This window comes from Ursus americanus, chromosome 36, assembly GCF_024610735.1.
Source record: "Ursus americanus isolate L20-20 chromosome 36, mUrsAme1.1.p, whole genome shotgun sequence".
NCBI classification, from domain to species: Eukaryota; Metazoa; Chordata; class Mammalia; order Carnivora; family Ursidae; genus Ursus; species Ursus americanus.
This window is the reverse complement of record NC_142162.1, coordinates 7,373,049-7,395,685: the sequence shown is the minus strand read 5'-3', so window position 1 is coordinate 7,395,685 and position 22,637 is coordinate 7,373,049. Positions and strand designations below refer to the sequence as shown.

Sequence of the window (22,637 nt, the reverse complement as noted above, 5' to 3'; positions counted from 1 at the left end):
TAAAGGTATTTTAAAACTGTAAATGAATCCGCTCTTATAATTTTTTGGTTTTGTAAAGAATATAGTCATTTAAAATTTTAAAGTGCTATTTATGTAATGTTTGTTATTTAAACACTTTGAATTTAAATTTAATATTTGAATATAATTACTTTAATTGCTTTAATTACTAATACGGTAAATAGCAATAGATATCACCTATACGAGAATCGTTTTGGAGCTCTCAACAATTTGAGAACAGCTGGTCACTATGAAACAAAGGACTCCAGGCCTGACTCGTGGCAGGTTTAACTCGGTCTGAGGCCCTTCAGCGGAGCACCTCAAGCACCACCCACTCCGCGGACACCGAGAGGGGGACGCCCCACCCTCGGCGAGAGTTCTTGCAAATAGAAACAGATATCGACTAAAGGGCGGGATTTGTTCCCTGTGAGGACGTGTAACACTGTACAAGCATAGGTTCCAATTGCAGGGGAAACCAGGTCACAGAAGGAAAGGAGCCTTTTAGCGAGTCTTTGCGACACTGTCGCGTTTCATGGGTTCCGTGCCGTAAAAACAGTCGCGGAGCCGCCCCCAGCCGAGGCAGCGGCAGACGTGCGGGGCAATGGCGGATATGGAGGACCTCTTCGGGAGCGACGCCGACAGCGATGCTGAGCGTAAAGGTGGGATCTGTTGGGCTTCAGGGGAGGGGTGCGTGTAGGGGCTTCTGCGGCGGTAGCCCGACGGCGGTCCAGTTCCGGGTCTGCGAAAGCTAAGGCATTGCGGACCAGTGGTGCCGCTTCCTCCGCTCCTTCCTCAGCGCCCCCTGCACTCCCGGCGGTACCAGCCTCCCAGGGCTGGCGGGAGTGGAGGGACAAACTGTGAGCCTCGGGGTTCTTGGTGTCCGTGGAGCATGCGGTGCCTGGGAGCGTGTGGGGTGTAGGGGGGCGCGGGACAGGGGTGGCGGCGCGGGCGAGCCTACGCAGCCCGCGTAGGAACCTTGGGGTCCTGCTCTGTCCTGTCTTGCACAGGCAAGCGCAAGTAAGAGCTGTTTGTGAATGAATGGACATTAGGTGCTCGGGAACATGGGGATGAGATGGATGAATTTACAGAGGGGTTCGGAAAAGCCACTTGATTGAAACCAGAGTGTGGCGTGATGCGGAGTTTGAAATGTCTGGGTGAGGAAGACCGGCAGGATACTGCGATAGGGCTATACAGAGGCGTAGTGCTCTGGAGACAATGTGTCTTCTGAGCCTGTGCAGAATTTCTTGAGTCTATAGTATTAGACTGGAGAGCGTATATGAGATTAGTGCTTGGAGAGGAAAGATGATATGTTGATGAAATGAATGATAATTGGTGCATGGAAATATTTCTGGCACAAGGACTGTAGTTTGAGTTTGAAATACGAATGGGCGTTATTTGAAGTGAGAAGGGCCCCAAGGTCAAGTTCAGAATTCTTGCAACCCTCCAGGCTCAAAGTAACGTATCTCCTTTTTTCGTTAGCAAAGTGCGTTATTGTGGTTGCTCTTTTTGCTCCGGCTCCAATTTATTGATACTTTTTCTTTTTTCTTTTTCTAAGAGTGTAGTGAAGGGAGCGCTCGGTGGAAATGTAAAGTGAGGGCTCTACGGAGATGCGTGTCCAGAAGATTCTAGTCAGGATGAGTCGGAAAGTATAAGCCCTGTATACTAACTCTTATTCTATTATCTTTGCTAATGTTTTCATTTCCCCCTCATTTTTACTTGTCTTTATTCCGTTTGCCTTTGAAGGCACAGTGCCGTGTGAGCCCTCCCATGACTCATTGTCATGAAGTTGTTCGTTCAGTAAATACCCAGCCCCATATTTGTTCCAGTTACTTTGTTAGGTGTTGGGAATAGAATGATGAAAAGATTGTCTCCCCTTGCCCCACCGGCTTACACGGATGTTTAATACATATTTGATAAATAGTTGGATGGGTAGAAGCAATAGTTTATTTATTTTTTTAGATTTTATTTATTTAAACAATAGTAAGTGTACCCTGCATTACTTTCCTATTGCAAACTCAGTGTATGGGAAGTGATGTATGGAGATGGTTGCTTCTCTGGGCTTCATGTTTTACTTTCTTGTGAGTCTGTTGCTGCTTTCTTCCATGTTATCATTAGATAATAGGATGCGGTAGGATTTACTTCCAAATCTGTCCTTGAAGATTGCTATTGGACTTGAAGGTAGTATGGATGTGACAGGGTAATTGCTGTTAGGCCTAGCATATTTCATTATGTCCTTGTACTAAGAGAGTTGTGGAAAATAATTACACCTGACAAATTTCTTGCCATAACAATGGGTTTGTTCTACCTAGGCCCAACGTGTTTCTTTTATGTATAATGTTCCAGGTGTCTTTAATTTCTTTCAACAGTGTTTTGTAGCTTTGTTTAAATCTTGCACCTCCTGAGTTTAATTTATTCCTAAGTATTTTATTCTTTTGGCTACTATTGCAGGTGAAGTTGTTACCTTAATTTCATTTTTGGATTGTTCATTGCTAGTGTATAGAAATACAACTGATTTTTGTATGTCCGTCTTGTATCTTGCAACCTTGCTGACTGTATTCGCTGTAATTGTTTTTTTGTGTGTGCATTCTTTAGGATTTTCTACATATGAGATTTCATCTACAACTAGAGATTGTTTTACCCTTTCCTTTCTAATTTGGATGGCTTTCTTTCATTTCTTTTTTTTCTTTTCTTTCTTTTTTTTTTTTAAGATTTTATTTATTTATTAGACAGAGATAGAGACAGCCAGCGAGAGAGGGAACACAAGCAGGGGGAGTGGGAGAGGAAGAAGCAGGCTCATAGCAGAGGAGCCTGATGTGGGGCTCGATCCCATAACGCCGGGATCACGCCCTGAGCCGAAGGCAGACGCTTAACCGCTGTGCCACCCAGGCGCCCCCTTTCTTTTCTCTTTTCTTTTCTTTTCTTTTTTCTTTCACCTAAATGCCCCAGCTACATACAACTTTCTGTACAATGTTGAATAGAAGTGGTGAGAATGGACATCCTAGTCTTGTTCCTCATCTTAGGGAGAAAGCATCCGTGCTATCACAATTACATATATTAGCTGTGGGTTTTCGTAGATGCCCTTTATCAGGTTGAGGAAATTCCCTTCTGTTCCTAGTCTGTTGAGTAGTTTTATCATGAAAGGGTGTTGGATTTTGTCAGATGCCTTTTTTGCATCAATTAAGATGTTCACTTTCCTTTATTCTGTTAGTATGGTCATATTAATGTTGAAACACCATTGTATTCCTAGGATAACTCCCACTTGGTCATGGTGTATATCTTTTAATATGCTGCTGGTTTAGTTTCCTAGTATTGTGTTTAGTATTTTTGCATTTGTAGTCATAAGAAATATTGGTCTGTAGTTTTTTTGTGTGTGACATCTTTGTCTGGCTTTGGTATCAGGATAATGCCGGCCTCATAGAATGAGTTAGGAAGTGTTCCCTTTGCTTCAAGTATTTTTTTTTTGTTTTAAAGATTTTATTTATTTATTTGACAGAGAGAGACAGCCAGTGGGAGAGGGAACACAGCAGGGGAGAGGGAGAGGAAGAAGCAGGTTCCCAGCTGAGGAGCCCGATGTGGGACTCGATCCTGCAGCAACGGGATCACGCCCTGAGCCAAAGGCCAGATGCTTAATGACTGCGCTACCCAGGCGCTCCCTGCTTCAAGTTTTGGGGAGACTTTGAGGATAGGCATTAATTCTTCAAACATTTGATAGGATTCAATAGTGAAACTATCTCGTCCTGGGCGTTTCTTTGTTTGATTTTTTTTTTTTCTTTCTTTTTTTTTTAAGTAAGCTCCACACCAAACATGGGGTCTGAACTCAGGACCCTAAAATCAAGAGTCACATGCTCTACCAATTGAGCCAGCCAGAGATGCCCCACATCTGTTGGATTTTTTTGATTACTGATTCAAACCTTACTTGTTGTAGGTCTTTGCAAATTTTGTATTTTGTCTTGAATCAGTTTTGGTAGTTTTAGTAGTGTTTCTAGGAATTAATCCATTTCATCTAAATCATCTAATATGCTGGCATAGAATTGCTTATAGTATTCTCTTTTAATCCTTATTTCTGGAAGGTTAATGTCCCCCCGTCAGTAATTTGAGTCATCTTTTTCTTGGTCTGTCTGGCTAAAGGTTTGTCAGTTTTGTTAATATTTCAAAGCACAAACTTTTTGTTTCATTGATTCTTTTATTTTTCTCTTCTCAATGTCATTTATTTCTACTCTAATCTTTATTTTTTTTTCATTCTGCTTGCTTTGGGTTTAGTTTTCTTTATCTAGTTCCCTAAAGTGAAAGGTTACCTTATCAGTCTGAAAGTTTTCTTTTTTTTTCTTTCCTTTTCAAGCTCTATGCCCAACATGGGGCTTGAACTCACGACTCAGAGATCTAAGAGTTGCATGCTCTACTGACTAAGCTGGCCAGGCTCCCCTTTTCTTTTTTAATGTAGGTGTTTACAGCTACAGATTTCCCTTTCAGCACCGCTTTCCCTACATCTCTTAACTTTTGGTATCCTATACTTTCATTATCTGAAAATATTTTTAATTTCCCTTGTGATTTCTTTGAGCCCTTGATTGTTTGAGTGCATTGTTTAGTTTCCATATATTTGTTCATTTTCCAAATTTGCCTTTGGTACTGAATTCAATTTCATTCCATTGTGGTCAGAAAAGATACTTCATGTGTTTTCAATCTTCTTAAATTTATTAAGATTTATTTTGGGTCCTAACTTATGGTCTATCCTGGAGAATGTTCATTGTGCACTTGGGGGGAAGAATGTATACTCTGGTGGAGTGTTCTATTGATGTCTATATAGCTGGTTGGTTAATAGTGTTTAAGTCCTCTGTTTCCTCATTGATCTTCTGTCTAGTTCTGGCTCTTCCCGTAAGTGGGGTATTGAAGTTATTATTTCTGAACTCTTTCTCCCTTCGGTTCTGTCAGTTTTTGTTTTTAGGTGCCTATATGTTTATAACTGTTATTATCTTCATGTCGGATTGACACTTTTTCCATTTCATAATGTCCTTTTATTTCATAACCATTTTGTCTTAAGACTTATTTTCTCTGGGTGCACCTGGGTGCCTCAGATGGTTAAGCATCTGTCTTTGGCTCAGGTCATAATCTCCAGGTCCTGGGATCCAGCCCCGACTTGGGCTCTTGGCTCAGCAGGGAGTCTGCTTCTCCCTTTCCCTCTGTCTCTCTCCCCTGCTCATGCCCTCTCTGTGTCTCAAATGAATAAAGAAAAAATCTTTAAAAAATTTATTTTGTCTGATATTAGTATGACCACTATAGCTCTCTTTTGATTCTTATTTACATGAAATATCTTTTTCCATCTTTTCACTTTCAACCTATTTGGGTATGTGGTTCTAAAGTGAAACCCTTGTAGAAAGCATATAGATGGATCATTTAAAAAATTCTGCCAATTTCTGCCTTTTCATTGAAGAAGTTAATCCATTTCCATTTAAAATGATTACTGATAAGGACTTCTGCCCTTTTGCTACTTTTTTTTCTTAAGATTTTATTTACTTATTTTAGAGATCACAAGCGGGCAGAGGAGGAGGGAGAAACAGACTCCCTGCTGAGCAGGGAGCCCCACGCAGGGCTGGATCCCAGGACCCTGGGATCATGACGCGAGCCAAAGGCAGACTCTTAACCAACTGAGCCACCCAGGCTTCCCCATTTTGCTATTTCTATGTCATGTTTTTTTTGTTCCTCAATTCCTATATTGTTGTTGTCTTTTAAGACTGATTTTCTTTTAGGGTACTGTTGATTTCCTTCCTGTTTCTTTTTTTGTATAGTTTTTAGTTTTCTTAGCAGTTACTTTGGTGATAACAATTAACATCTTAATTTATAATCTATCTTGGATTAATACCAACTTAATTTTAGTAGTATACAGAAACATTTTTTTTCTACATAGTTGATCCTCTCTTGCCCTTATGTTATGTCACAATTACATCTTTATACATTGTCTTCCCAGTGATGTGGTTTTATAATTATTGTTTTACATTACTGTGTTTTAAACCTAATCAAAAAAGGAGTTACCAGAAATACATTGATGTTGACTTTTATAATTACCTATTTAGTTACCTTTACTGTTCTTTATTTCCTCATGTGGATTCAGATTACTGTCTGTTGTCCTTTCATTTGAGCTTGAAGGGCTTCCTTTAGGAGGATGGCCTACTAGCAACCAACTGATTTTTGTTTATCTGGGAATGTCTTAATTTTGCAATTTTTTTTTTTGAGGTGAAATTCATATAACATAAAATTAACCATTTTAAAGTGAGCAGTTCAGTGATAGTACATTTATAATGTTTCCATCTTTTGACTGTATACTGCTGCTATGAACATTTGTGTACAAGTATTTGAGTTCCTGTTTTCAGTTCTCTTGAGTATATACATAGGGGTAGAATTGCCAAATCCTATGGTAATTCTTTAACGTTTTGAGGAACAAGTAAGTAAACCATCGTCCGCAGCGGCTGGACCATTTTGTTACTACCAGCAATGTTCAAGGGTTTCATTTTTTTCACATCCTCGCCAACACTTACCTTACTTTTTTTTTTTTTTTTTTTAAGTAGGCTCCATGCCCAGCATGGAGCCCAACACAGGGCTTGAACTCACAGCCCTGAGATCAAGACCTGACCTGAGATCAAGAGTTGGACCCTTAACCGACTGGGCCATCCAGGCACCTCCACATTTTTTCTTTTTTTTAATTGGCCATCTCTGTTGGTGTCAAGTGGTATCTCATTGTGGTTTCGATTTGCATTTCTTTTTTTTTTTTTTTTTAAAGATTTTTATTTATTTATTTGACAGAGACAAGAGACAGCCAGCGAGAGAGGGAACACAAGCAGGGGGAGTGGGAGAGGAAGAAGCAGGCTCATAGCCGAGGAGCCTGATGTGGGGCTCGATCCCAGAACGCCGGGATCACGCCCTGAGCTGAAGGCCGCCGCTCAACCGCTGTGCCACCCAGGCGCCCCTCGATTTGCATTTCTTAATGGCTAATGGTGTGGAGCAACTTCTCATGTGCTCATTGGCCATTTGTATATGTCACTTTGGAGAAATGTCATTTCAAGTCCTTTGTCCATTTTTTAATTGGGTTGCCTTTTTGTTGTTGAGTTGTAAACATTCTTTATTCTGGATACTAGACACTTAGCAGATACATGGTTTGCAAATATTTCCCCTCATTGTTTTGATTGTTTTTTCACTTTTTTTTTTTTTTAAGATTTTATTTATTTATTTGACAGAGAGAGACAGCCAGCGAGAGAGGGAACACAAGCAGGGGGAGCGGGAGAGGAAGAAGCAGGCTCATAGCGGAGGAGCCTGATGTGGGGCTCGATCCCATAACGCCGGGATCACACCCTGAGCCGAAGGCAGACACTTAACCACTGTGCCACCCAGGCGCCCCTGTTTTTTCACTTTCTTGATGATGTCTTTTGTTGTGTAGAAGGTTTTCTTTTTGAAGAAGTCCGGTTTATTTATTTCTTATGTCACTCATATCACTTTCATTCTGAAGTATAGTTTTGCTGGGAATAGAATTCTTGGTTGACAGTCTTTCTTTCAGCACTTTGAATATATCATGGTTTCTGATGAGAAATCATAGTTATCCAGGATTCCTTGTATGGGACAAGCTGCTTCTCTTGATGCTTTCAACATTTTTTTTTTTTTTTGGTCTTTGTCTTTAACAGTTTGATAATGAGGTATATAGATGTGGATCTCTTTAACTTTATCCTTTTTGGCATTCACTGAGTTTCTTGAATGTCTTTCATCACATTTGGGATGTGTTTGGCCATTATTTCTTCAAAAAATCTTTCTGTCCTTTCTCTTCTTCTGGAACTCCCATTATGTATATGTTGGTACATTTGATGGTATCCCACTGTTCTTTTGGATTATATTCATTTTTTTTTATTTTTTTCCTCTTCTGTTCCTCACTTGATCTTAATTGACCTATTTTAAAGTTTGCTGATTCTTCTCCCTGCTTACATTTGCTGTTTAGCTCCTTTAGTGAAGTTTTCACTTCATTTATTGTATTTTTCAACTGCAGAATTTGTTTGGCTTTTTAAAAATATCTTTTTTTGTTTTTTTAAACGTCTGTCTTTTTATTGATATTCTCTATTTGGTAAAACATTTTCATTGTCTGGGCTGCTTCAAGGACAGTTTCTAGCTTTTTTTTCATACGTATGGGCCATGCTTCCTTGTTTCTTTACATTTCTTTATACTTTTTTGTTAATAACTGGCCATTTTGAATATTATAATGTGGCAACTGAGGAAGTCACGTTCTCTCCTCAGGATTTGTTGTTGCTCTTTGTTGTTGTAGTGCTTCTTTTGAACTAATTCAGTAAGGTTCACAATCTTTGTTTTGTGTGGCCACTAAAATCTGTCGCATTAATTTAGTGGTCAGCTTTTGATTGGACAGAGATTTCCTTAAATGCCTAGAACCATAAAACAAACAAACAAAAAAAAAACAAAACAGAAAACCTCCCGGTCTTTGCAGAGACCCAACCAGACAGTTTATACAACCTGTTTTTGCCTTCATTTCTTGCTTGTGCAGAGACTGAAGGTCAGCCAGAAGTGAGAGCTTAGTGCTCTCTGTTCTTTCCTGAGCATATGCACAGCCCTGGGCAAGTGTGTGGCTTCCCAGATCTCTTGTAATATGTGAGAGCTTTTAAAAGCCCTTACTCCGGGGCGCCTGGGTGGCTCAGTCGTTAAGCGTCTGCCTTCGGCTCAGGGCGTGATCCCAGCGTGCTGGGATTGAGCCCCACATCTGGCTCCTCTGCTGGGAGTCTGCTTCTTCCTCTCCCACTCCCCCTGCTTGTGTTCCCTCTCTCGCTGGCTGTCTCTCTCTCTGTCAAATCAATAGATAAAATCTTAAAAAAAAAAAAAAAAAGCCCTTACTCCCCATATTATGTAATTCTTCAGCCTTTCCTCCCAAGCTTTTTAGTTTATTATTTGCCCCAACTACTATCCATTGTCCCAGGAGGAGGCAACTAATATATTTGCCTGTAAATGTTCTTGACAAACATTCCAGGTGATTGACTTAGCCCTGGAAGTTCTAAGTTAGCTTAAGTCAGCCCTCTGAGCCAGTCCTTCGGTGATCCACCAAGCAGATCAAAACTAACAACCATGATTCTTTGTGAATGAGGTGCCTCTGCTCCCTCTGATAGTGGCTCATGTACCAGAAATTTGGGCTGTCTTTAAGGCATTATTGAGTTGGGGAGCTGAGGGTTGGGGTGGAGGAACAGGGTAAGTAAGTTAAAACACCACGAAGTTTTATTGAGATTCAGCTGGTTTTTCTTGTTAAGCATTCCCTCGGTTGCCGCAACTTTTGGTTAGTTTCCTGAGCAGAGAGAAAATTCTGACAGTTTTTAACATGTTTTTTCATTGCTTTTATTTTGAGATTGACTTTTGGTGTTCTTTACTTGGCCTTTTTCACTGACATCACTGTGTGTTTATATGATCTCATAGATTCTGATTCTGGATCAGACTCGGATTCTGATCAAGAGAATGTTGCTTCTGGCAGTAATGCGTCTGGCAGTGAAAGTGATCAAGATGAAAGGGGCGATTCAGGAAAGCCAAGTAATAAGGAACTGTTTGGAGATGACAGTGAGGATGAGGGAGCTTCACATCATAGTGGGAGTGATAATCACTCTGAAAGATCAGACAATAGATCAGAAGCTTCGGAGCGTTCTGACCATGAGGACAATGACCCCTCAGATGTAGATCAGCACAGTGGATCAGAAGCCCATAATGACGATGAAGATGAAGGTCACAGGTCAGATGGAGGGAGCCATCACTCAGAAGCAGAAGGTTCTGAAAAGGCACATTCAGATGATGAAAAATGGGACAGAGAAGATAAAAGTGACCAGTCAGATGATGAAAAGATGCAAAATTCTGATGATGAGGAGAGGGCACAAGGATCTGATGAAGAGAAGCTGCAGAATTCTGATGACGACGAGAAAATGCAGAACACAGATGATGAGGACAGGCCTCAGCTTTCAGATGATGAGAGACAACTGTCTGAGGAGGAGAAGGCTAATTCTGAGGATGAACGGCCAGCAGTTTCTGATAATGATGATGAGAAACAGAATTCTGATGATGAAGAACGGCCACAGATATCTGATGAGGAGAAAATGCAAAATTCTGATGATGAAAGGCCACAGGCCTCAGATGAAGAACACAGGCATTCAGATGATGAAGAGGAACAGGATCATAAATCAGGTAAAGCATTTAGGAGGGCCAAAATGGTTTAGTAGAGCACCTCCATGCAGCAGTGGCCCGTTTATTCTTTCTGCATTCCCACCTTTAGTGCCCTGTTTTTCTCTTCCGTCCCTCCATTTCAGCCTTTTCTAAGTATACATTTTGCTTTAAAAATTTTTTTGTGATGCATTTATTATTTCTGTCCCTCTTCATTTGTTAATTCATGATAGGTCAAGAAGAAAAATATTTAAAGAGGACAGCCTTAGAAAAAGATGCATGGTGCTTAAGTAGCTAGATAATAGAGTTGGTTCCATTTTGTTGGGTAACTGAGAAGCGTGCCTCAGGTGAGAATAGATTTGCCTGGGGGAAGAAAAACAGTGCTGTTGAAATGTCTCCGGAGGGCAGGTGTACTGGGATGTAAATACCATGTTCCAGCTCAGTGTTTTGAGATCCAAAATGCGATCATCCAGAAGTAATTACGCTCCAAGGAGTTCACTCAGACTAATCAAATGCATAACAAACTAATTTATAAAAATCAAATTGCAAAATTATTTGTTTCAGGAGGATCAGTTATTTTTCTCTTGTCATTGTATCCTTGCTCTGGGGGAAAATTGACATTGGATGCCAAATGATAGTATCAGGAGATTGCCTGGGAAGTATAACATCCAGAAAATGGAAACATAGCTGACTGCCTGCGGTGAGCTATGGTAGCTTGATACATGCATCCTCCTCGAGAGATGTGCTTGGGTCAGAATATTCATTCCTTAGAGGCTACAGGAAACACGTAGCCAGACTTTGGCTTCTTGACCCCCTTTTATAATATCCATTTACACTATTCTTCTCAAGTTAACATATTCTTCATACAGAACATTAAAGAAATTTAGAGGTCTTATTTCTTTATATTGTAAAAGTCATCTTGATTAGGTTAGAATTCTTCCTTAAGTAATTCTTGGATTGATTCATTTCCATAGGTGATTGATTATAATTACATATTGATCCTATCTTAGAAAACTTATATATGGGGGAGGAAGTCTTTAACCCTGTAATACATAACTCACAGGATAGCATTCAAGACCACATTTTGGCATTATTGAGGAGAGGAGACCAGAAAATTTGGAGAGATGGGTATAGATCTATCTAGACTACTGGGCTGCAATAAGTATTCAAAAACTAGTTCTGGGTAGAGTTATTTTTACTGGTAGCAGAATCATTAAGGCTCATGCATGACTTCTCCAATACTAGCAGAGTAACATAAGACTAGGGTTATGGTAGGGAATCTTACAGCTGGTCATTCTGCCTAATTCTTACCTAGATCGACAATGATTTTCTAAAGTTTACAATTAGGTAAACAATTGTACCATTCAGAGATAATGTTATACAGTTGACCCTTGAACAACATGGGTTTGAACTATATGGGTCCACCTATATGTGGATTTTTTCATTAAATACAGTACATTGTAAGTGTACTTTCTCATGATTTTCTTAATATTTTCTTTTTTCTAGCTTACTTTATTGTAAGACTATAGTGTGTAATACATATACAAAGTATCTATTGTTTATGTTATCAGAAAGGCTTCCGGTCAATAGTAGGGTATAAGTAGTTGTTTTTGGGGAGTCAAACGTGGATTTTTGACTGTGTGTGTTTTGAAGGGGGGAGTCTATGCCCGTACCCCCCTGTTGTTCAAGGGTAAAATGTATTCGTCTCTTCCACTGCAATATTTTTGCTTCTCTTCCTTGTTTTGTAATGAGTCCTATAAATTTGGTCATAAGTTTCAGTACTACTTTTCTCATTCTGTCAAATTTTTCTGCTTATAGAAACCAATGTTCCTTTAATGAACTTTATTTTTAAAGTAACTGCAGTCTGTATGTGTAAGTACAGTTCTGTTAATGTTAACGCATATGTCGGTTTGTGTAACCACCACCACAAAACAGTTGTGTCACCCTCAAAAACGCCCTCACTTTGTCCCTTTTGTAGTCATATCCTTTTTCCATCCCTGTCCCCTGACAACTACTGATCTGTTTTATCACTTTAGTTTTATTTTTTTGAGAATGTCATTAGAAAAATGAAATGATATAGAATGTAGCCTTTTTTCTTTGATTTAGACTTGTTCCACTTAGCATTATGCATTTGAGATTCATCCAAATTAGTTACATGTATCAGTAGTTCCTTCTTATTTGTTACTGAGTGATTTTCCATTGCATAGCTATACCACGGTTTGTTTATCCCCAGTGTTACTTTTAAAGCACAGAATTCAAAGTTAAGACATGACTGTGGTTATGAAGAACCTTTAATTCTACTCTTAACAGAATCTGCAAGAGGCAGTGACAGTGAAGATGAAGTTTTACGAATGAAACGCAAGAATGCAATTGCCTCTGATTCAGAAGCAGATAGTGACACTGAGGTACCAAAAGGTATTCCAGTTACTTCTTTTACATATGTATGTATATATTTCTGTCTCTCTGCATTTAACTGTAGTGCACTGCTGACTCTGGGCATTTACCCTAGACTGCACGACCCCCCCACAGAGAAGAGTGTGCATATACGTAGCGTACACAGGGAAGTTGTGTGGATATTAGAAACTGTTTATGCTTAATCAGTTGAAGAAGAGCTGGCTCCTTCTTCTTTTTTCTAATGTAAGCTCTTTGCCCAACATGGGGCTTAAACTCATGACCCTTAGATGAAGAGTTTCCTGCTCTACCAACAGAGTCAGCCAGTAGCCCCTCTTCCCCGCCCCCCCCCGCATCATTTATAGGTAGATGAATGTGTTGGTAGGAGGCTGAAGCTCTCGTTGAGGTTGAGGTGGTAACCTCTCTTCTTTAGTTTGAATACTGATAGTTCCAGGACAACTTGTTCTTAAGTCCTTAACAGGTTAATAACGCATAAAGAACTTGATTCTTCAAGCTGTGGGTTAGATGAAGAATTCATGAAAACCCAGGGTTAGGTAAGGTAGGTTTGTTGTAAAGATAAAAGATCTACCTATTCATCTCTATGTATGACTATTTTTTTTTTTTTTTTTTTTTGAAAATCACTAGAAGACGGGTACCTGGGTGGGTCAGTCAGTTAGGCATCTACCTTAGGCCCAGGTCATGATCCCAGGGTCCTGGGATCGAGTCCTGCACTGGGCTCCCTGCTGAGTGGGGAGTCAGCTTCTCCCTCTGCCCCTCCCCCCAACTTGTGCTTGTGTGAGTGTTCTCTCTCTCAAAAATAAATAAATCTTAAAAAAAAAAAAGTCAGTTTCTTGATCTAACCCTTTAATCATGCCTTATTGCCTACAAGTTAAGGTCTCTCAATAGTCTGACTCCAGCCCTCCTTTTTGGCCTGATATTCTTGCCTATCCTTATACAGATATTTAGCTGTAGCACTAACTCTGCTCATTTCTGCCTCTGCATCCCTGTTCTGCATTTGTATCCCCTGAAATATTCTTTTTTGAATTTTCTGTTTATCAAAAATTTATTCTTCCTTTCCCAGTTTAGTCTACTTTTTTTGTTGCAAAGTTCCTGAGTTCCTGTCCTCAGTGATCTTTTTTTTTTTTTTTTTTTTTTAAAGATTTTATTTATTTATTCGACAGAGATAGAGACAGCCAGCGAGAGAGGGAACACAAGCAGGGGGAGTGGGAGAGGAAGAAGCAGTATGTATGACTATTTTAAATGGCAGATTGCTATACAATAAAGATGTTAGTATAAAAGGTTCTACAAATACAATTTTGATAGTTTGATTATGCACAACCATCATTGTACTGAATGGTAATTAGACATTAATGTTAAATAGCTTATATAAATTATCATAAGTAACACTACAACTAAAGCAAGTAATTAGAGGGTCAACTAGAAAGAAAAGGAGAGAGCTGGCAGAATAGCAAGCTCTGGGATTTACTTAAAGACAAGTAGTAATTATGTGCCTGGACTTTGGAATCAGATGATCTAAGTCAGAATTTTCGTGGCTCCACTTTCTAGCTGTAGGAGTTTGGTCAAATTAATTACTTACTACACGTCAGTTTTTTTTTTTTTTTTTAAGTTTTTAAAATTTATTTCTCAGCGTGCACAAGCAGGGGGAGCAGTAGGCAGAGGGAGAGGGAGAAGTAGTCTCCCGCAGAGCAAGGAGCCCAATATGAGACTCAGTCCCAGGACCCTGGGATCATGACCTGAACCGAAGGCAGACGCTTCACCGACTGAGCCACCAAGGCATCCCTCCATCCCTCCATCCATCCCCCCATTTCTTTCTTTCTTTCTTTCTTTCTTTCTTTTTCTTTCTTTCTTTCTTTCTTTCTTTCTCTGACAAATAAAATATTTAAAGAATCAATTTTCTGATATATAAAAGGGAAATGATGCTAACCATCTTAGAGGGTTGTTATGAGAATTAGATATATTCATTCTTTCATTTTATTCAGTTATTTATTGAGAATCTGTGTAGTAGGACTCTTCTGGGCACTGGGAATGTAGCAATGATCAAAACAGATAAAGACCTTTTTCCTGTAGAACTCACATTCTGGTGGGGTCAGGGTAGGGTAGCGAGACTGGCAATAACACAAGAAGTAAATTAAATTTATAGTATGTCAGATGGTGATAAGAACTAGGAAGAAAATGATTTGGACATGAGGGATGCCTGAGTGGCTCAGTCGGTTATGTGTCTGACTCTTGATTTTGGCTTAGGTCATGATCTTGGGGTCCTGAGATCGAGCCCTTGTAGGGGCTGCATGCTCAGCGGGGAGTCTGCTTGAGATTCTCCCTCTCTGTCTCCCTGCCTCTTCCCCATGCATGTGCGTGCTCTCTCTCAATTAAGTCTTAAAAAAAGAAAAAAAAGGTGGGACATGTGGGTGGCTCAGTTGGTTAAGTGCCTTCTTTCGGCTCAGGTCATGATCCTAGGGTCCTGGGATCGAGTTCTACATGGGGCTTCTTGCTCAGCAGGGTGCCTGCTTGTATACTCTCTCTCTGACAAGTAAATAAAAGCCTTAAAAAAAAAAAAAAGATGAGAGTGTTTGTCGGTGGGGTTTTCATTTTGATTTTATCATATAGACAAACTTTCAATACCCTGACCTTCCTTGCCGCCTTTTTGTTGTTGTTGTTGTTATGGCTTGCTTTATTTATTTATATATGTGTATATATACGATGTATATATATACGATGTATATATATATATATCTCGTATATATATACATGAGATCATATATATATATATATACATGAGATCATATATATGTATATATATATGTATATATATACATATATATATAAATGGCAGTTTAAGGTTCACTGTGAAATTGGGGGAAGATACAGAGATTTCCCATATACCTTCTGCTTACACACATGCATAATCTCCCTCGTTAACAGCATTGCCCACCAAAGTGGTCCGTTTGTTACAATTAGTGAACCTACATTGATACATCATTATCATACAAGGCCCATAGTTTATATTACTGTTCATTCTGGTTCACTCTGGTGTTGTACATTCTGTGTGTTTGGACATATGTGTAATCACATATATCCATTATTAGGTATCATATCTGGCAGCATATGGAGTAGTTTCACTGCTCTAAAAACCCTCTGTGTTCTACCTGTTCTTCTCTCCCTCCCCCTAACCTCTGGCAACTACTGATCTTTTTACTATCTCTATAGTTTTTCCTTTTCCAGATGTCATATTGTTGGAATCATACAGAATGTAGTCTTTTCAGATAGGCTTCTTTTACTTAGTAATATATATTTCCTCCATGTCTTTTCCTGGCTTGATGACTTCTTTTTAGCACTGAATAATATTCCATTGTCTGGATGTACCAGTTTATCCGTTCCTCTACTGTAGGACATCTTGGTTGCTTCCAAGTTTTGGCAATTATGGATAAAGCTGCTATAAACATCTGTGTGTAGGATTTAGTGTGGACATAAGTTTGCAACTCTTTTGGGTAAATACCAAGCAGTATGATTGTTGGAGCATATGGTAAGAGTTTGTTTAATTTTGTAAGAAAATGCCAGGCTGTCTTCTAAAGTGGCCATAACATTTTGCATTCCTATGAGCAGTGATTGAGAGTTCCTGTTGCTCCACATTTTTGCTAGCATTTGGTGTTGTCAGTATTCTGGATTTGGGCCATTCTAATAGGTTGCCTCTTCTTTTTCAGTGATCTGTCCTCCCCCTTGTCTCAGTAGCTCCTCTCCTAGTTTATCCTAGACTATGTCATTGCCAATAATTGTAACTCTTCTATAATCCCAGTTGCAAGCAGTCTACTTTCTGACCACTCTCCTTTCTTTTTACCCCCTCTTCTACCCTACTTTGGTTTATTGGTTTATTACGGATTATTATTGTTTTGTCAAACCTAGGTGAAGTTCTGCCTCAGATGGTAGACCGGAGTCTGCAGTTTTAAAACTTGAGGGAGTATGTAGAGAATAGGCCTGTATTGAGTGCTTAAGCCCCAAATGTGAGTATCTAGACCATAGGAGGGCATTTGGGCTCCTGGGGATTAAAGGAGAATGGAAGAACAAGGTTGCAGTAAATGAAGGGAAAAAGACGTCTCTCGTGCAGTTTTGCTTTTAACCGAATTTGCCCCCTTCCCTCTCCACAGGCACTCTGGTCCTGTCTTTGAGAACCAGGGTCAGAGTTGTGCTTCGTGGTTTCCTGGTGCCTGGTCCAGAAACCTTGGGAATATGTGGAAGTGCTAGCTTTGAAAAGCCTTTGTTATAGATACTAATACTGTGACTTTTCCCTCAATATTAAAGATAACAGTGGAACCATGGATCTGTTTGGAGGTGCAGATGACATATCGTCAGGGAGTGACGGAGAAGATAAACCGCCTACTCCGGGGCAGCCTGTCGTAAGTAAAACCACCAGTGTGAACTGGGCCCTTCCCGAAGGCTAAGTAAATGTTTCAGAGGTTTCAGGTCACTGTTATGCCAAGAAGAGGAAGTTGCTAACTGATCTGCAATATGAAAATACAGGGAACAGATGACTGACTTAGTCATGTAGGAACTCTTGTTTATATGGGGGAGTAGAAATGACTGCCCTGGTGCAGCCACGCCATGGGACACTATCGAGCAAGGGAGAGGATTGACGTATTTATACACATTAGAGCTTGGATGAAATTCCAGGGTATGCAGAGTTAGAAAAAGCCAATCTGAAAAGGTTCCATGCCGTATGATTCCACTGACTTAGTATTTTTAAAATACGGTTGCCTGAGATTAAGGAGGAATGAGGGCAAGAACAAAGTGGATGTAGCTATAGAAAAAGGTGATATGAATCTTTCTGCTGATAAAAATGTTCTGTATCTGATAGTAGCAGAGTCGGTTTCCTGGTTATGATATTGTGCTATATAGTTTGTAAACTGTTACCACTGGGAGAAACTGGATACAAAAAGAAAGAAAAGAGAAAGAAGTAACAGCCCAGCATGAGGTTGGTGCCGCACCTGAAGAGACAAGACGGCAAGGATTTGTGATTTGAGACCCATTGATTTAAGTGTTCTTCTTGTTCATGCCAAGAAGTGTGCTGTGTTGAAAATCTCTGATTTTTTTAATTGATAGAGTGACTTTTGTTGGTGAATATGTGAAACACAGATTTATCACAAAAGAGATCTTATATTGATGCTTCCCAACTGATCTTGTTTCCCTTGTGGTTTTTGGTGGGGGCTTGGGTGGGCTGGGGTAGAGATCGAGGGCTGCGTTAACTCCAAAGCCTCAGTATGCTTCTTGTCTACCTAAGTCATTAAAGTGTGGAGGTTGAGCTAGAATAGACCATTTCTCAGGTTCTTTCAAGCTTTAAAATTCTGACTTTTACTAGGATGAAAATGGATTGCCTCAGGATCAACAGGAGGAGGAGCCAATTCCTGAGACCAGAATAGAAGTAGAAATACCCAAAGTAAACACTGATTTAGGAAACGACTTATACTTTGTGAAACTGCCCAACTTTCTCAGTGTAGAGCCCAGGTAAGGGGGTCAATTAAAAGTGTTTCTAGGGGTTGGATAGAAACATGTGGAATGGTGGTATTTTTCTGATTTTACACGAGGTGACTAATCACAAAATGGAAAACTCACCATGTGTTTCTGAAAAAAATAAATCAAGCGTATCCTGTGATGGAAAAAGTATGGACTATTGGTAAAGGACACTTTTAATGCTTGTAATTGTTTTTAGAAGTTTGATACTTTCTTACAAATTAATAGACATCACAAGCCTTTGGTTGTTTTGACTAGTGCAGCCGTGAAAAGGCTGAAATCCGGAGTGGCGAACTTTGCTAGGGAAACTGCAAACACGCACTGTAGCTGCCATTGCGGATCTAGAAAACCTAACGGTTTGAGACAGTTAGTGTTGATGGCTGTTATTCACCGAGTAACATGCAAGCTGTTGTGAGATTTAAATTTTTTTTCTCCAAGCAAAATGATGTGGAAAGCTAGAGCATGTGTGGCCTGTTCTTTGGAAGACTTATGTAAGAGTAAAGAATATTTTGAATATTTAGCCTTGCCTTTCAAGCAGTATGTGTTAACACCAACTTTCAAGAAGGTATAGTGATTTGAATACTTCCTTAAAGTTGGAACTTGAAGATATTTGACCATTATGACTTTTAATTATGTTATGATTTTTAGTATGATGTTGCCTATTAATAGAAATGTTATTATGTAGGTGTAATAATATTCCTTAAAAATATGATCAGTAGGTTTATTTTGAAAACATTTTGTAGACCTTTTGACCCTCAGTATTATGAAGATGAATTTGAAGATGAGGAAATGCTGGATGAAGAAGGTCGAACCAGGTTAAAATTAAAGGTACTCTTCCGGGCTGTACTCATTTAGTTTTTTCTTTTGTGAAGTAAAACTTGGGGATAGTCACTTGAGACTTGAGCTTTTAAAAAAGATTTTTTATGTTTTTTGTTTTATAAACAAATGAATTGTCTTTTCAGAATATTTTTAGGAAGAAAATATATAGCTTTTTTTCTGTAAAGGTGGCACTTTTCCATCTTTTTCACTGTTACACTATTTTGATGCTTTAAAAAAATTATTAGCTTCTTCCTTCAGAATAAGTAGCATTGTGGTTTGGTGTTTATAATGACTACCTCCATAGCACTGTGGGTTACGTTCTAGCAACTTCCTGCAAGAGGAAATCCTTCAGGTTCTTTGATCTGTCCATAAAAAAATATATATACAAAAGGAGAATCTATTACTAGTGCCTTCCAGTTGCTCTTGTTGACTATTAGAGATTTTTGTTGTACTACATTCCTAGTAATGTTTCTCTTAAACCTTATACTAACTCTCTGTTCACGAAGGGCCTCTAATCTTCCTTGAATCAAGGAGGATGTAGGTTAAGCAGATGCTTTAAAGCTGAGTTGTACCAGAGAATGAGAAGCAGTTGAACTCATGGTACTATAACTGGAGCTATGCTTTTTGAATTCTTTTTTTTTTAATTAAGATTATTTATTTATTTGACAGAGATAGATAGCCGGTGAGAGAGGGAACACAAGCAGGGGGAGTGGGAGAGGAAGAAGCAGGCTCCCAGCAGAGGAGCCCGATGTGGGACTCAATCCCGGAACGCCGGGATCACGCCCTGAGCTGAAAGCACACGCCTAATGACTGCGCTACCCAGGCGTCCCTGCTTTTTGAATTCTTAAATCCAAAAGATTTCTGTAAATACTTCATTTTTCAGTGGATATTATGTATGGTGTTTGAATGTTAAGAAGTGGCAGTGTGGCATTCTTAGAATTCAGGGACTGAATTTTTAGAACAATTCTATCTCTTCAAGTGTGATAGATCTACAGGTATCTAAAGAACCTCATATGAGATGGTTTCTATCCAAAATGTGTGGGCTTCCAAAGCTTTTCAGTGAAATTTCACTACTCCTTCCTCTTTTTTCCCCCCACTGCTCCTTCCTCTTAATGGAAATACAAATTAAATGAGAAAATAGAAATAGATACCAATAACTTGCTCCAGGACATAGAATTAATAGGCATAGTTCTTAGACTAATATTATTATTATTATTTTTGCTGTCCTTTTCCTTGCCTCTTCCCCCGTTAGCTCATCTGTTAATATTTTTCCTTCAAGCATGTGTATTTATTGATACAGAGTTAGCACTATGAATTTTTCTTGCCTGGTTTAGTGCCTCTGATTTTATTCCACTGCTTTTCATTATTTCTCATCATTTATATAAATTAATGTATTTATTTACTCTACTGAATATTTTTGCATTTTTGCCTTACCTTCTATTAGGGTGCAGCAAATATCAGTGTGTCTATTTTCAGGCCAATATCAATATATCTGTTTTCAGCCCATGTAATATCAGACTAGTATAGACATTAAAGATTAAAAATGAGTATTTCTCATTTCTCTCACCAAAACCTTGGTGCTTAGGGGCACCCGGGTGGCTCAGTCGGTTAAGTATCCTGCCCTTGATTTCAGCTCAGGTCATGACCTGAGGGTCCTGGGATTAAGCCCCGCATTGGGCTCCCCATTCAGCGGGGAGTCTGCTTGTCTCCCTCTTCTTCTGCCCCTCCCCCTGCTTATGTGCTCATTCCCCTCCTTAAATAAATAAATCTTAAAAAAAAACCCAAACATCTTGGTGCTTAGAGTACAAAGATCGATGTGTGACAGACTGCTGTTTTTTAAAGCCTTGGTGTATGATGGAAAATAACCCTGGACCCTTTGTTTCTTGAGTGATGTTCCCGAGACTAAGATGATCATTGTTTTGTTTTGTTTTAAGATTTTATTTATTCATTTTTGAGAGAGAGAACACAATGGGGGAGGGAAGGTGGGGGGAGAGAGAGAAAGACTCTGAAGCAGAGTCCGCACTGAGTGCAGAGCCTGACGGGCTCAATCTCACAACTGCGAGATCATGACCTGAGCCAAAACCAAGAGTCAGATGCTGAACCGATTGTGCCACACAGGTGCCCCTAGGATGACCGTTCTTAGAGAGTTGATGGTATAATTAATTCTTTGAAGAATAAGGATCCAGGGTACCTGGCTGGCTCAGTTGGAAGAGTGTGTGATGCTTGATCTTGAGGTCCTGGGTTGGAGCCCCACATTGTGTATAGAGAGTATTAAAAAAAAATAAACTTAAAAAATAAATTATAAGGAACCAGGTATAGTTTACGTATCTCTAGGAGGTCCTCCGTCTTTAAAGCTACTTCATTGTGTCTTTCATCCCAGTAGGGTAAGACCTAACAGTGTACCCCGTCATAGCATCATTGTAATTTGAATCATTTTATAAAATACCATTTTTCAGAATGGCTTCTCAGTTACTAATGACCTGTATATGTGTGCATAGTTTTTGTGTGAGAGGGAGGGTAGGAATAGTATAGATTGTTTCTATCCTTTTGTTAAGGAAAATTTTAAACACATTACAAGTATAGTGAGAACCATATAATGAACTCTCATGTGCCTGTCTACTCACCTCAGTGGTTATCAGTTTGGACAGTCTTGTTTCATCTATATTCCCTAACAGACCCAGACTTTCGAAACAATCTCAGATATGATATCATATTTAATTAATGAATATTGATTTCTTTCATCAGCCAGCTTCATGGTTATTTTTTTTCTTTTTTATTTATTCTTTTAGTAATCTCTACACCCAATGTGGGGCTCAAACTCACAACCCTGAGATCAAGAGTCACATGCTCTTCCAACTGAGCCAGCCAGGCACCCTCATAGTTGTTTATTTAGTGAGAAATAAAGAGGAAAGGGGAAAAACTGGAGGGGAACCATTAGGACCCTGTTGCAAAGCCAGTTGCAGCTAACAGTGGGGGTCCAGAAAATCTAAGTGGGAAAGGGAGCTGCTGCTTTTCGGCTTGATGGTGGGGAGATAGGCATAGGGAAGCATGGGCTTGGATCTGTCGGTTTTCAAAGTATTGACTTTGTTGTCATCTTGATTTATATTCTGCTTATCCTTGTGAGTATATCCTTTTTTAATTTCTTCACTGCCATTTCAGTGGGTTTCCCGGATGTAGCAGTGATAAACTACATGCATTTAATATGCTGTATTTTCCTGGTAGTTCCATTTTTTGTTTTTTGGTTTTTTTTAAGTTTTTTTTTTAAATTTTTTAAAACTTTTTAAAAAAATTTTTTTAATTTTTAATTTTGTTTGTTTGTAGAGCAATATTGGTTTCTGGAGTAGAATTCAGTGATTCATCACTTATGTATAACACCCCAGCCCTCTTTAATACCTCTCACCCATCTAGCCCATCTCTTACCTCCCTCCCTCCATCAACCCTCAGTTCTCTGTTGGTAAGAGTCACTTACGGCTTCTTTCCCTATCTCCTTTTTTTGTTTATCCCCTTCCCATAAGCCGTCTGTTTTCTTTCTTAAATTCCACATATGAGTGAGATTATATGGCATTTGTCTTTCTCTGACTGACTGACTTCACTTAGCATTATACACTCTAGCTTCATCCATGTCATTGCAAATGACAAGATTGCATTCTTTTTGATGGCTGAGTAATATTCCAGTGTGTGTGTGTGTGTGTGTGTGTGTGTGTGTGTGTACACACCACATCTTCTTGATCCGTTCA

The 22,637-nt window shown here is 39.4% G+C and overlaps 1 protein-coding gene across 2 annotated transcripts in view; it reads left to right on the top strand.

The window, feature by feature from the left end:
* Positions 1 to 504: 504 nt before the first annotated feature.
* Positions 505 to 22,637, top strand: part of LEO1 (LEO1 component of Paf1/RNA polymerase II complex) — a 38,372-nt gene continuing 16,239 nt past the window's right edge. Inside the window, exons 1-6 of one of the 2 annotated variants that reach the window (XM_087859166.1) lie at positions 505 to 656; positions 9,442 to 10,194; positions 12,481 to 12,585; positions 16,876 to 16,970; positions 17,930 to 18,075; positions 18,825 to 18,909. In XM_087859166.1, the coding sequence (XP_087715292.1) occupies positions 599 to 656; positions 9,442 to 10,194; positions 12,481 to 12,585; positions 16,876 to 16,970; positions 17,930 to 18,075; positions 18,825 to 18,909 (1,242 nt within the window). In that variant the 5' untranslated portion in view covers positions 505 to 598. The remainder of the gene's footprint in view (positions 657 to 9,441; positions 10,195 to 12,480; positions 12,586 to 16,875; positions 16,971 to 17,929; positions 18,076 to 18,824; positions 18,910 to 22,637) is intronic. The other variant, XM_045812107.2, reaches the window with a different exon arrangement.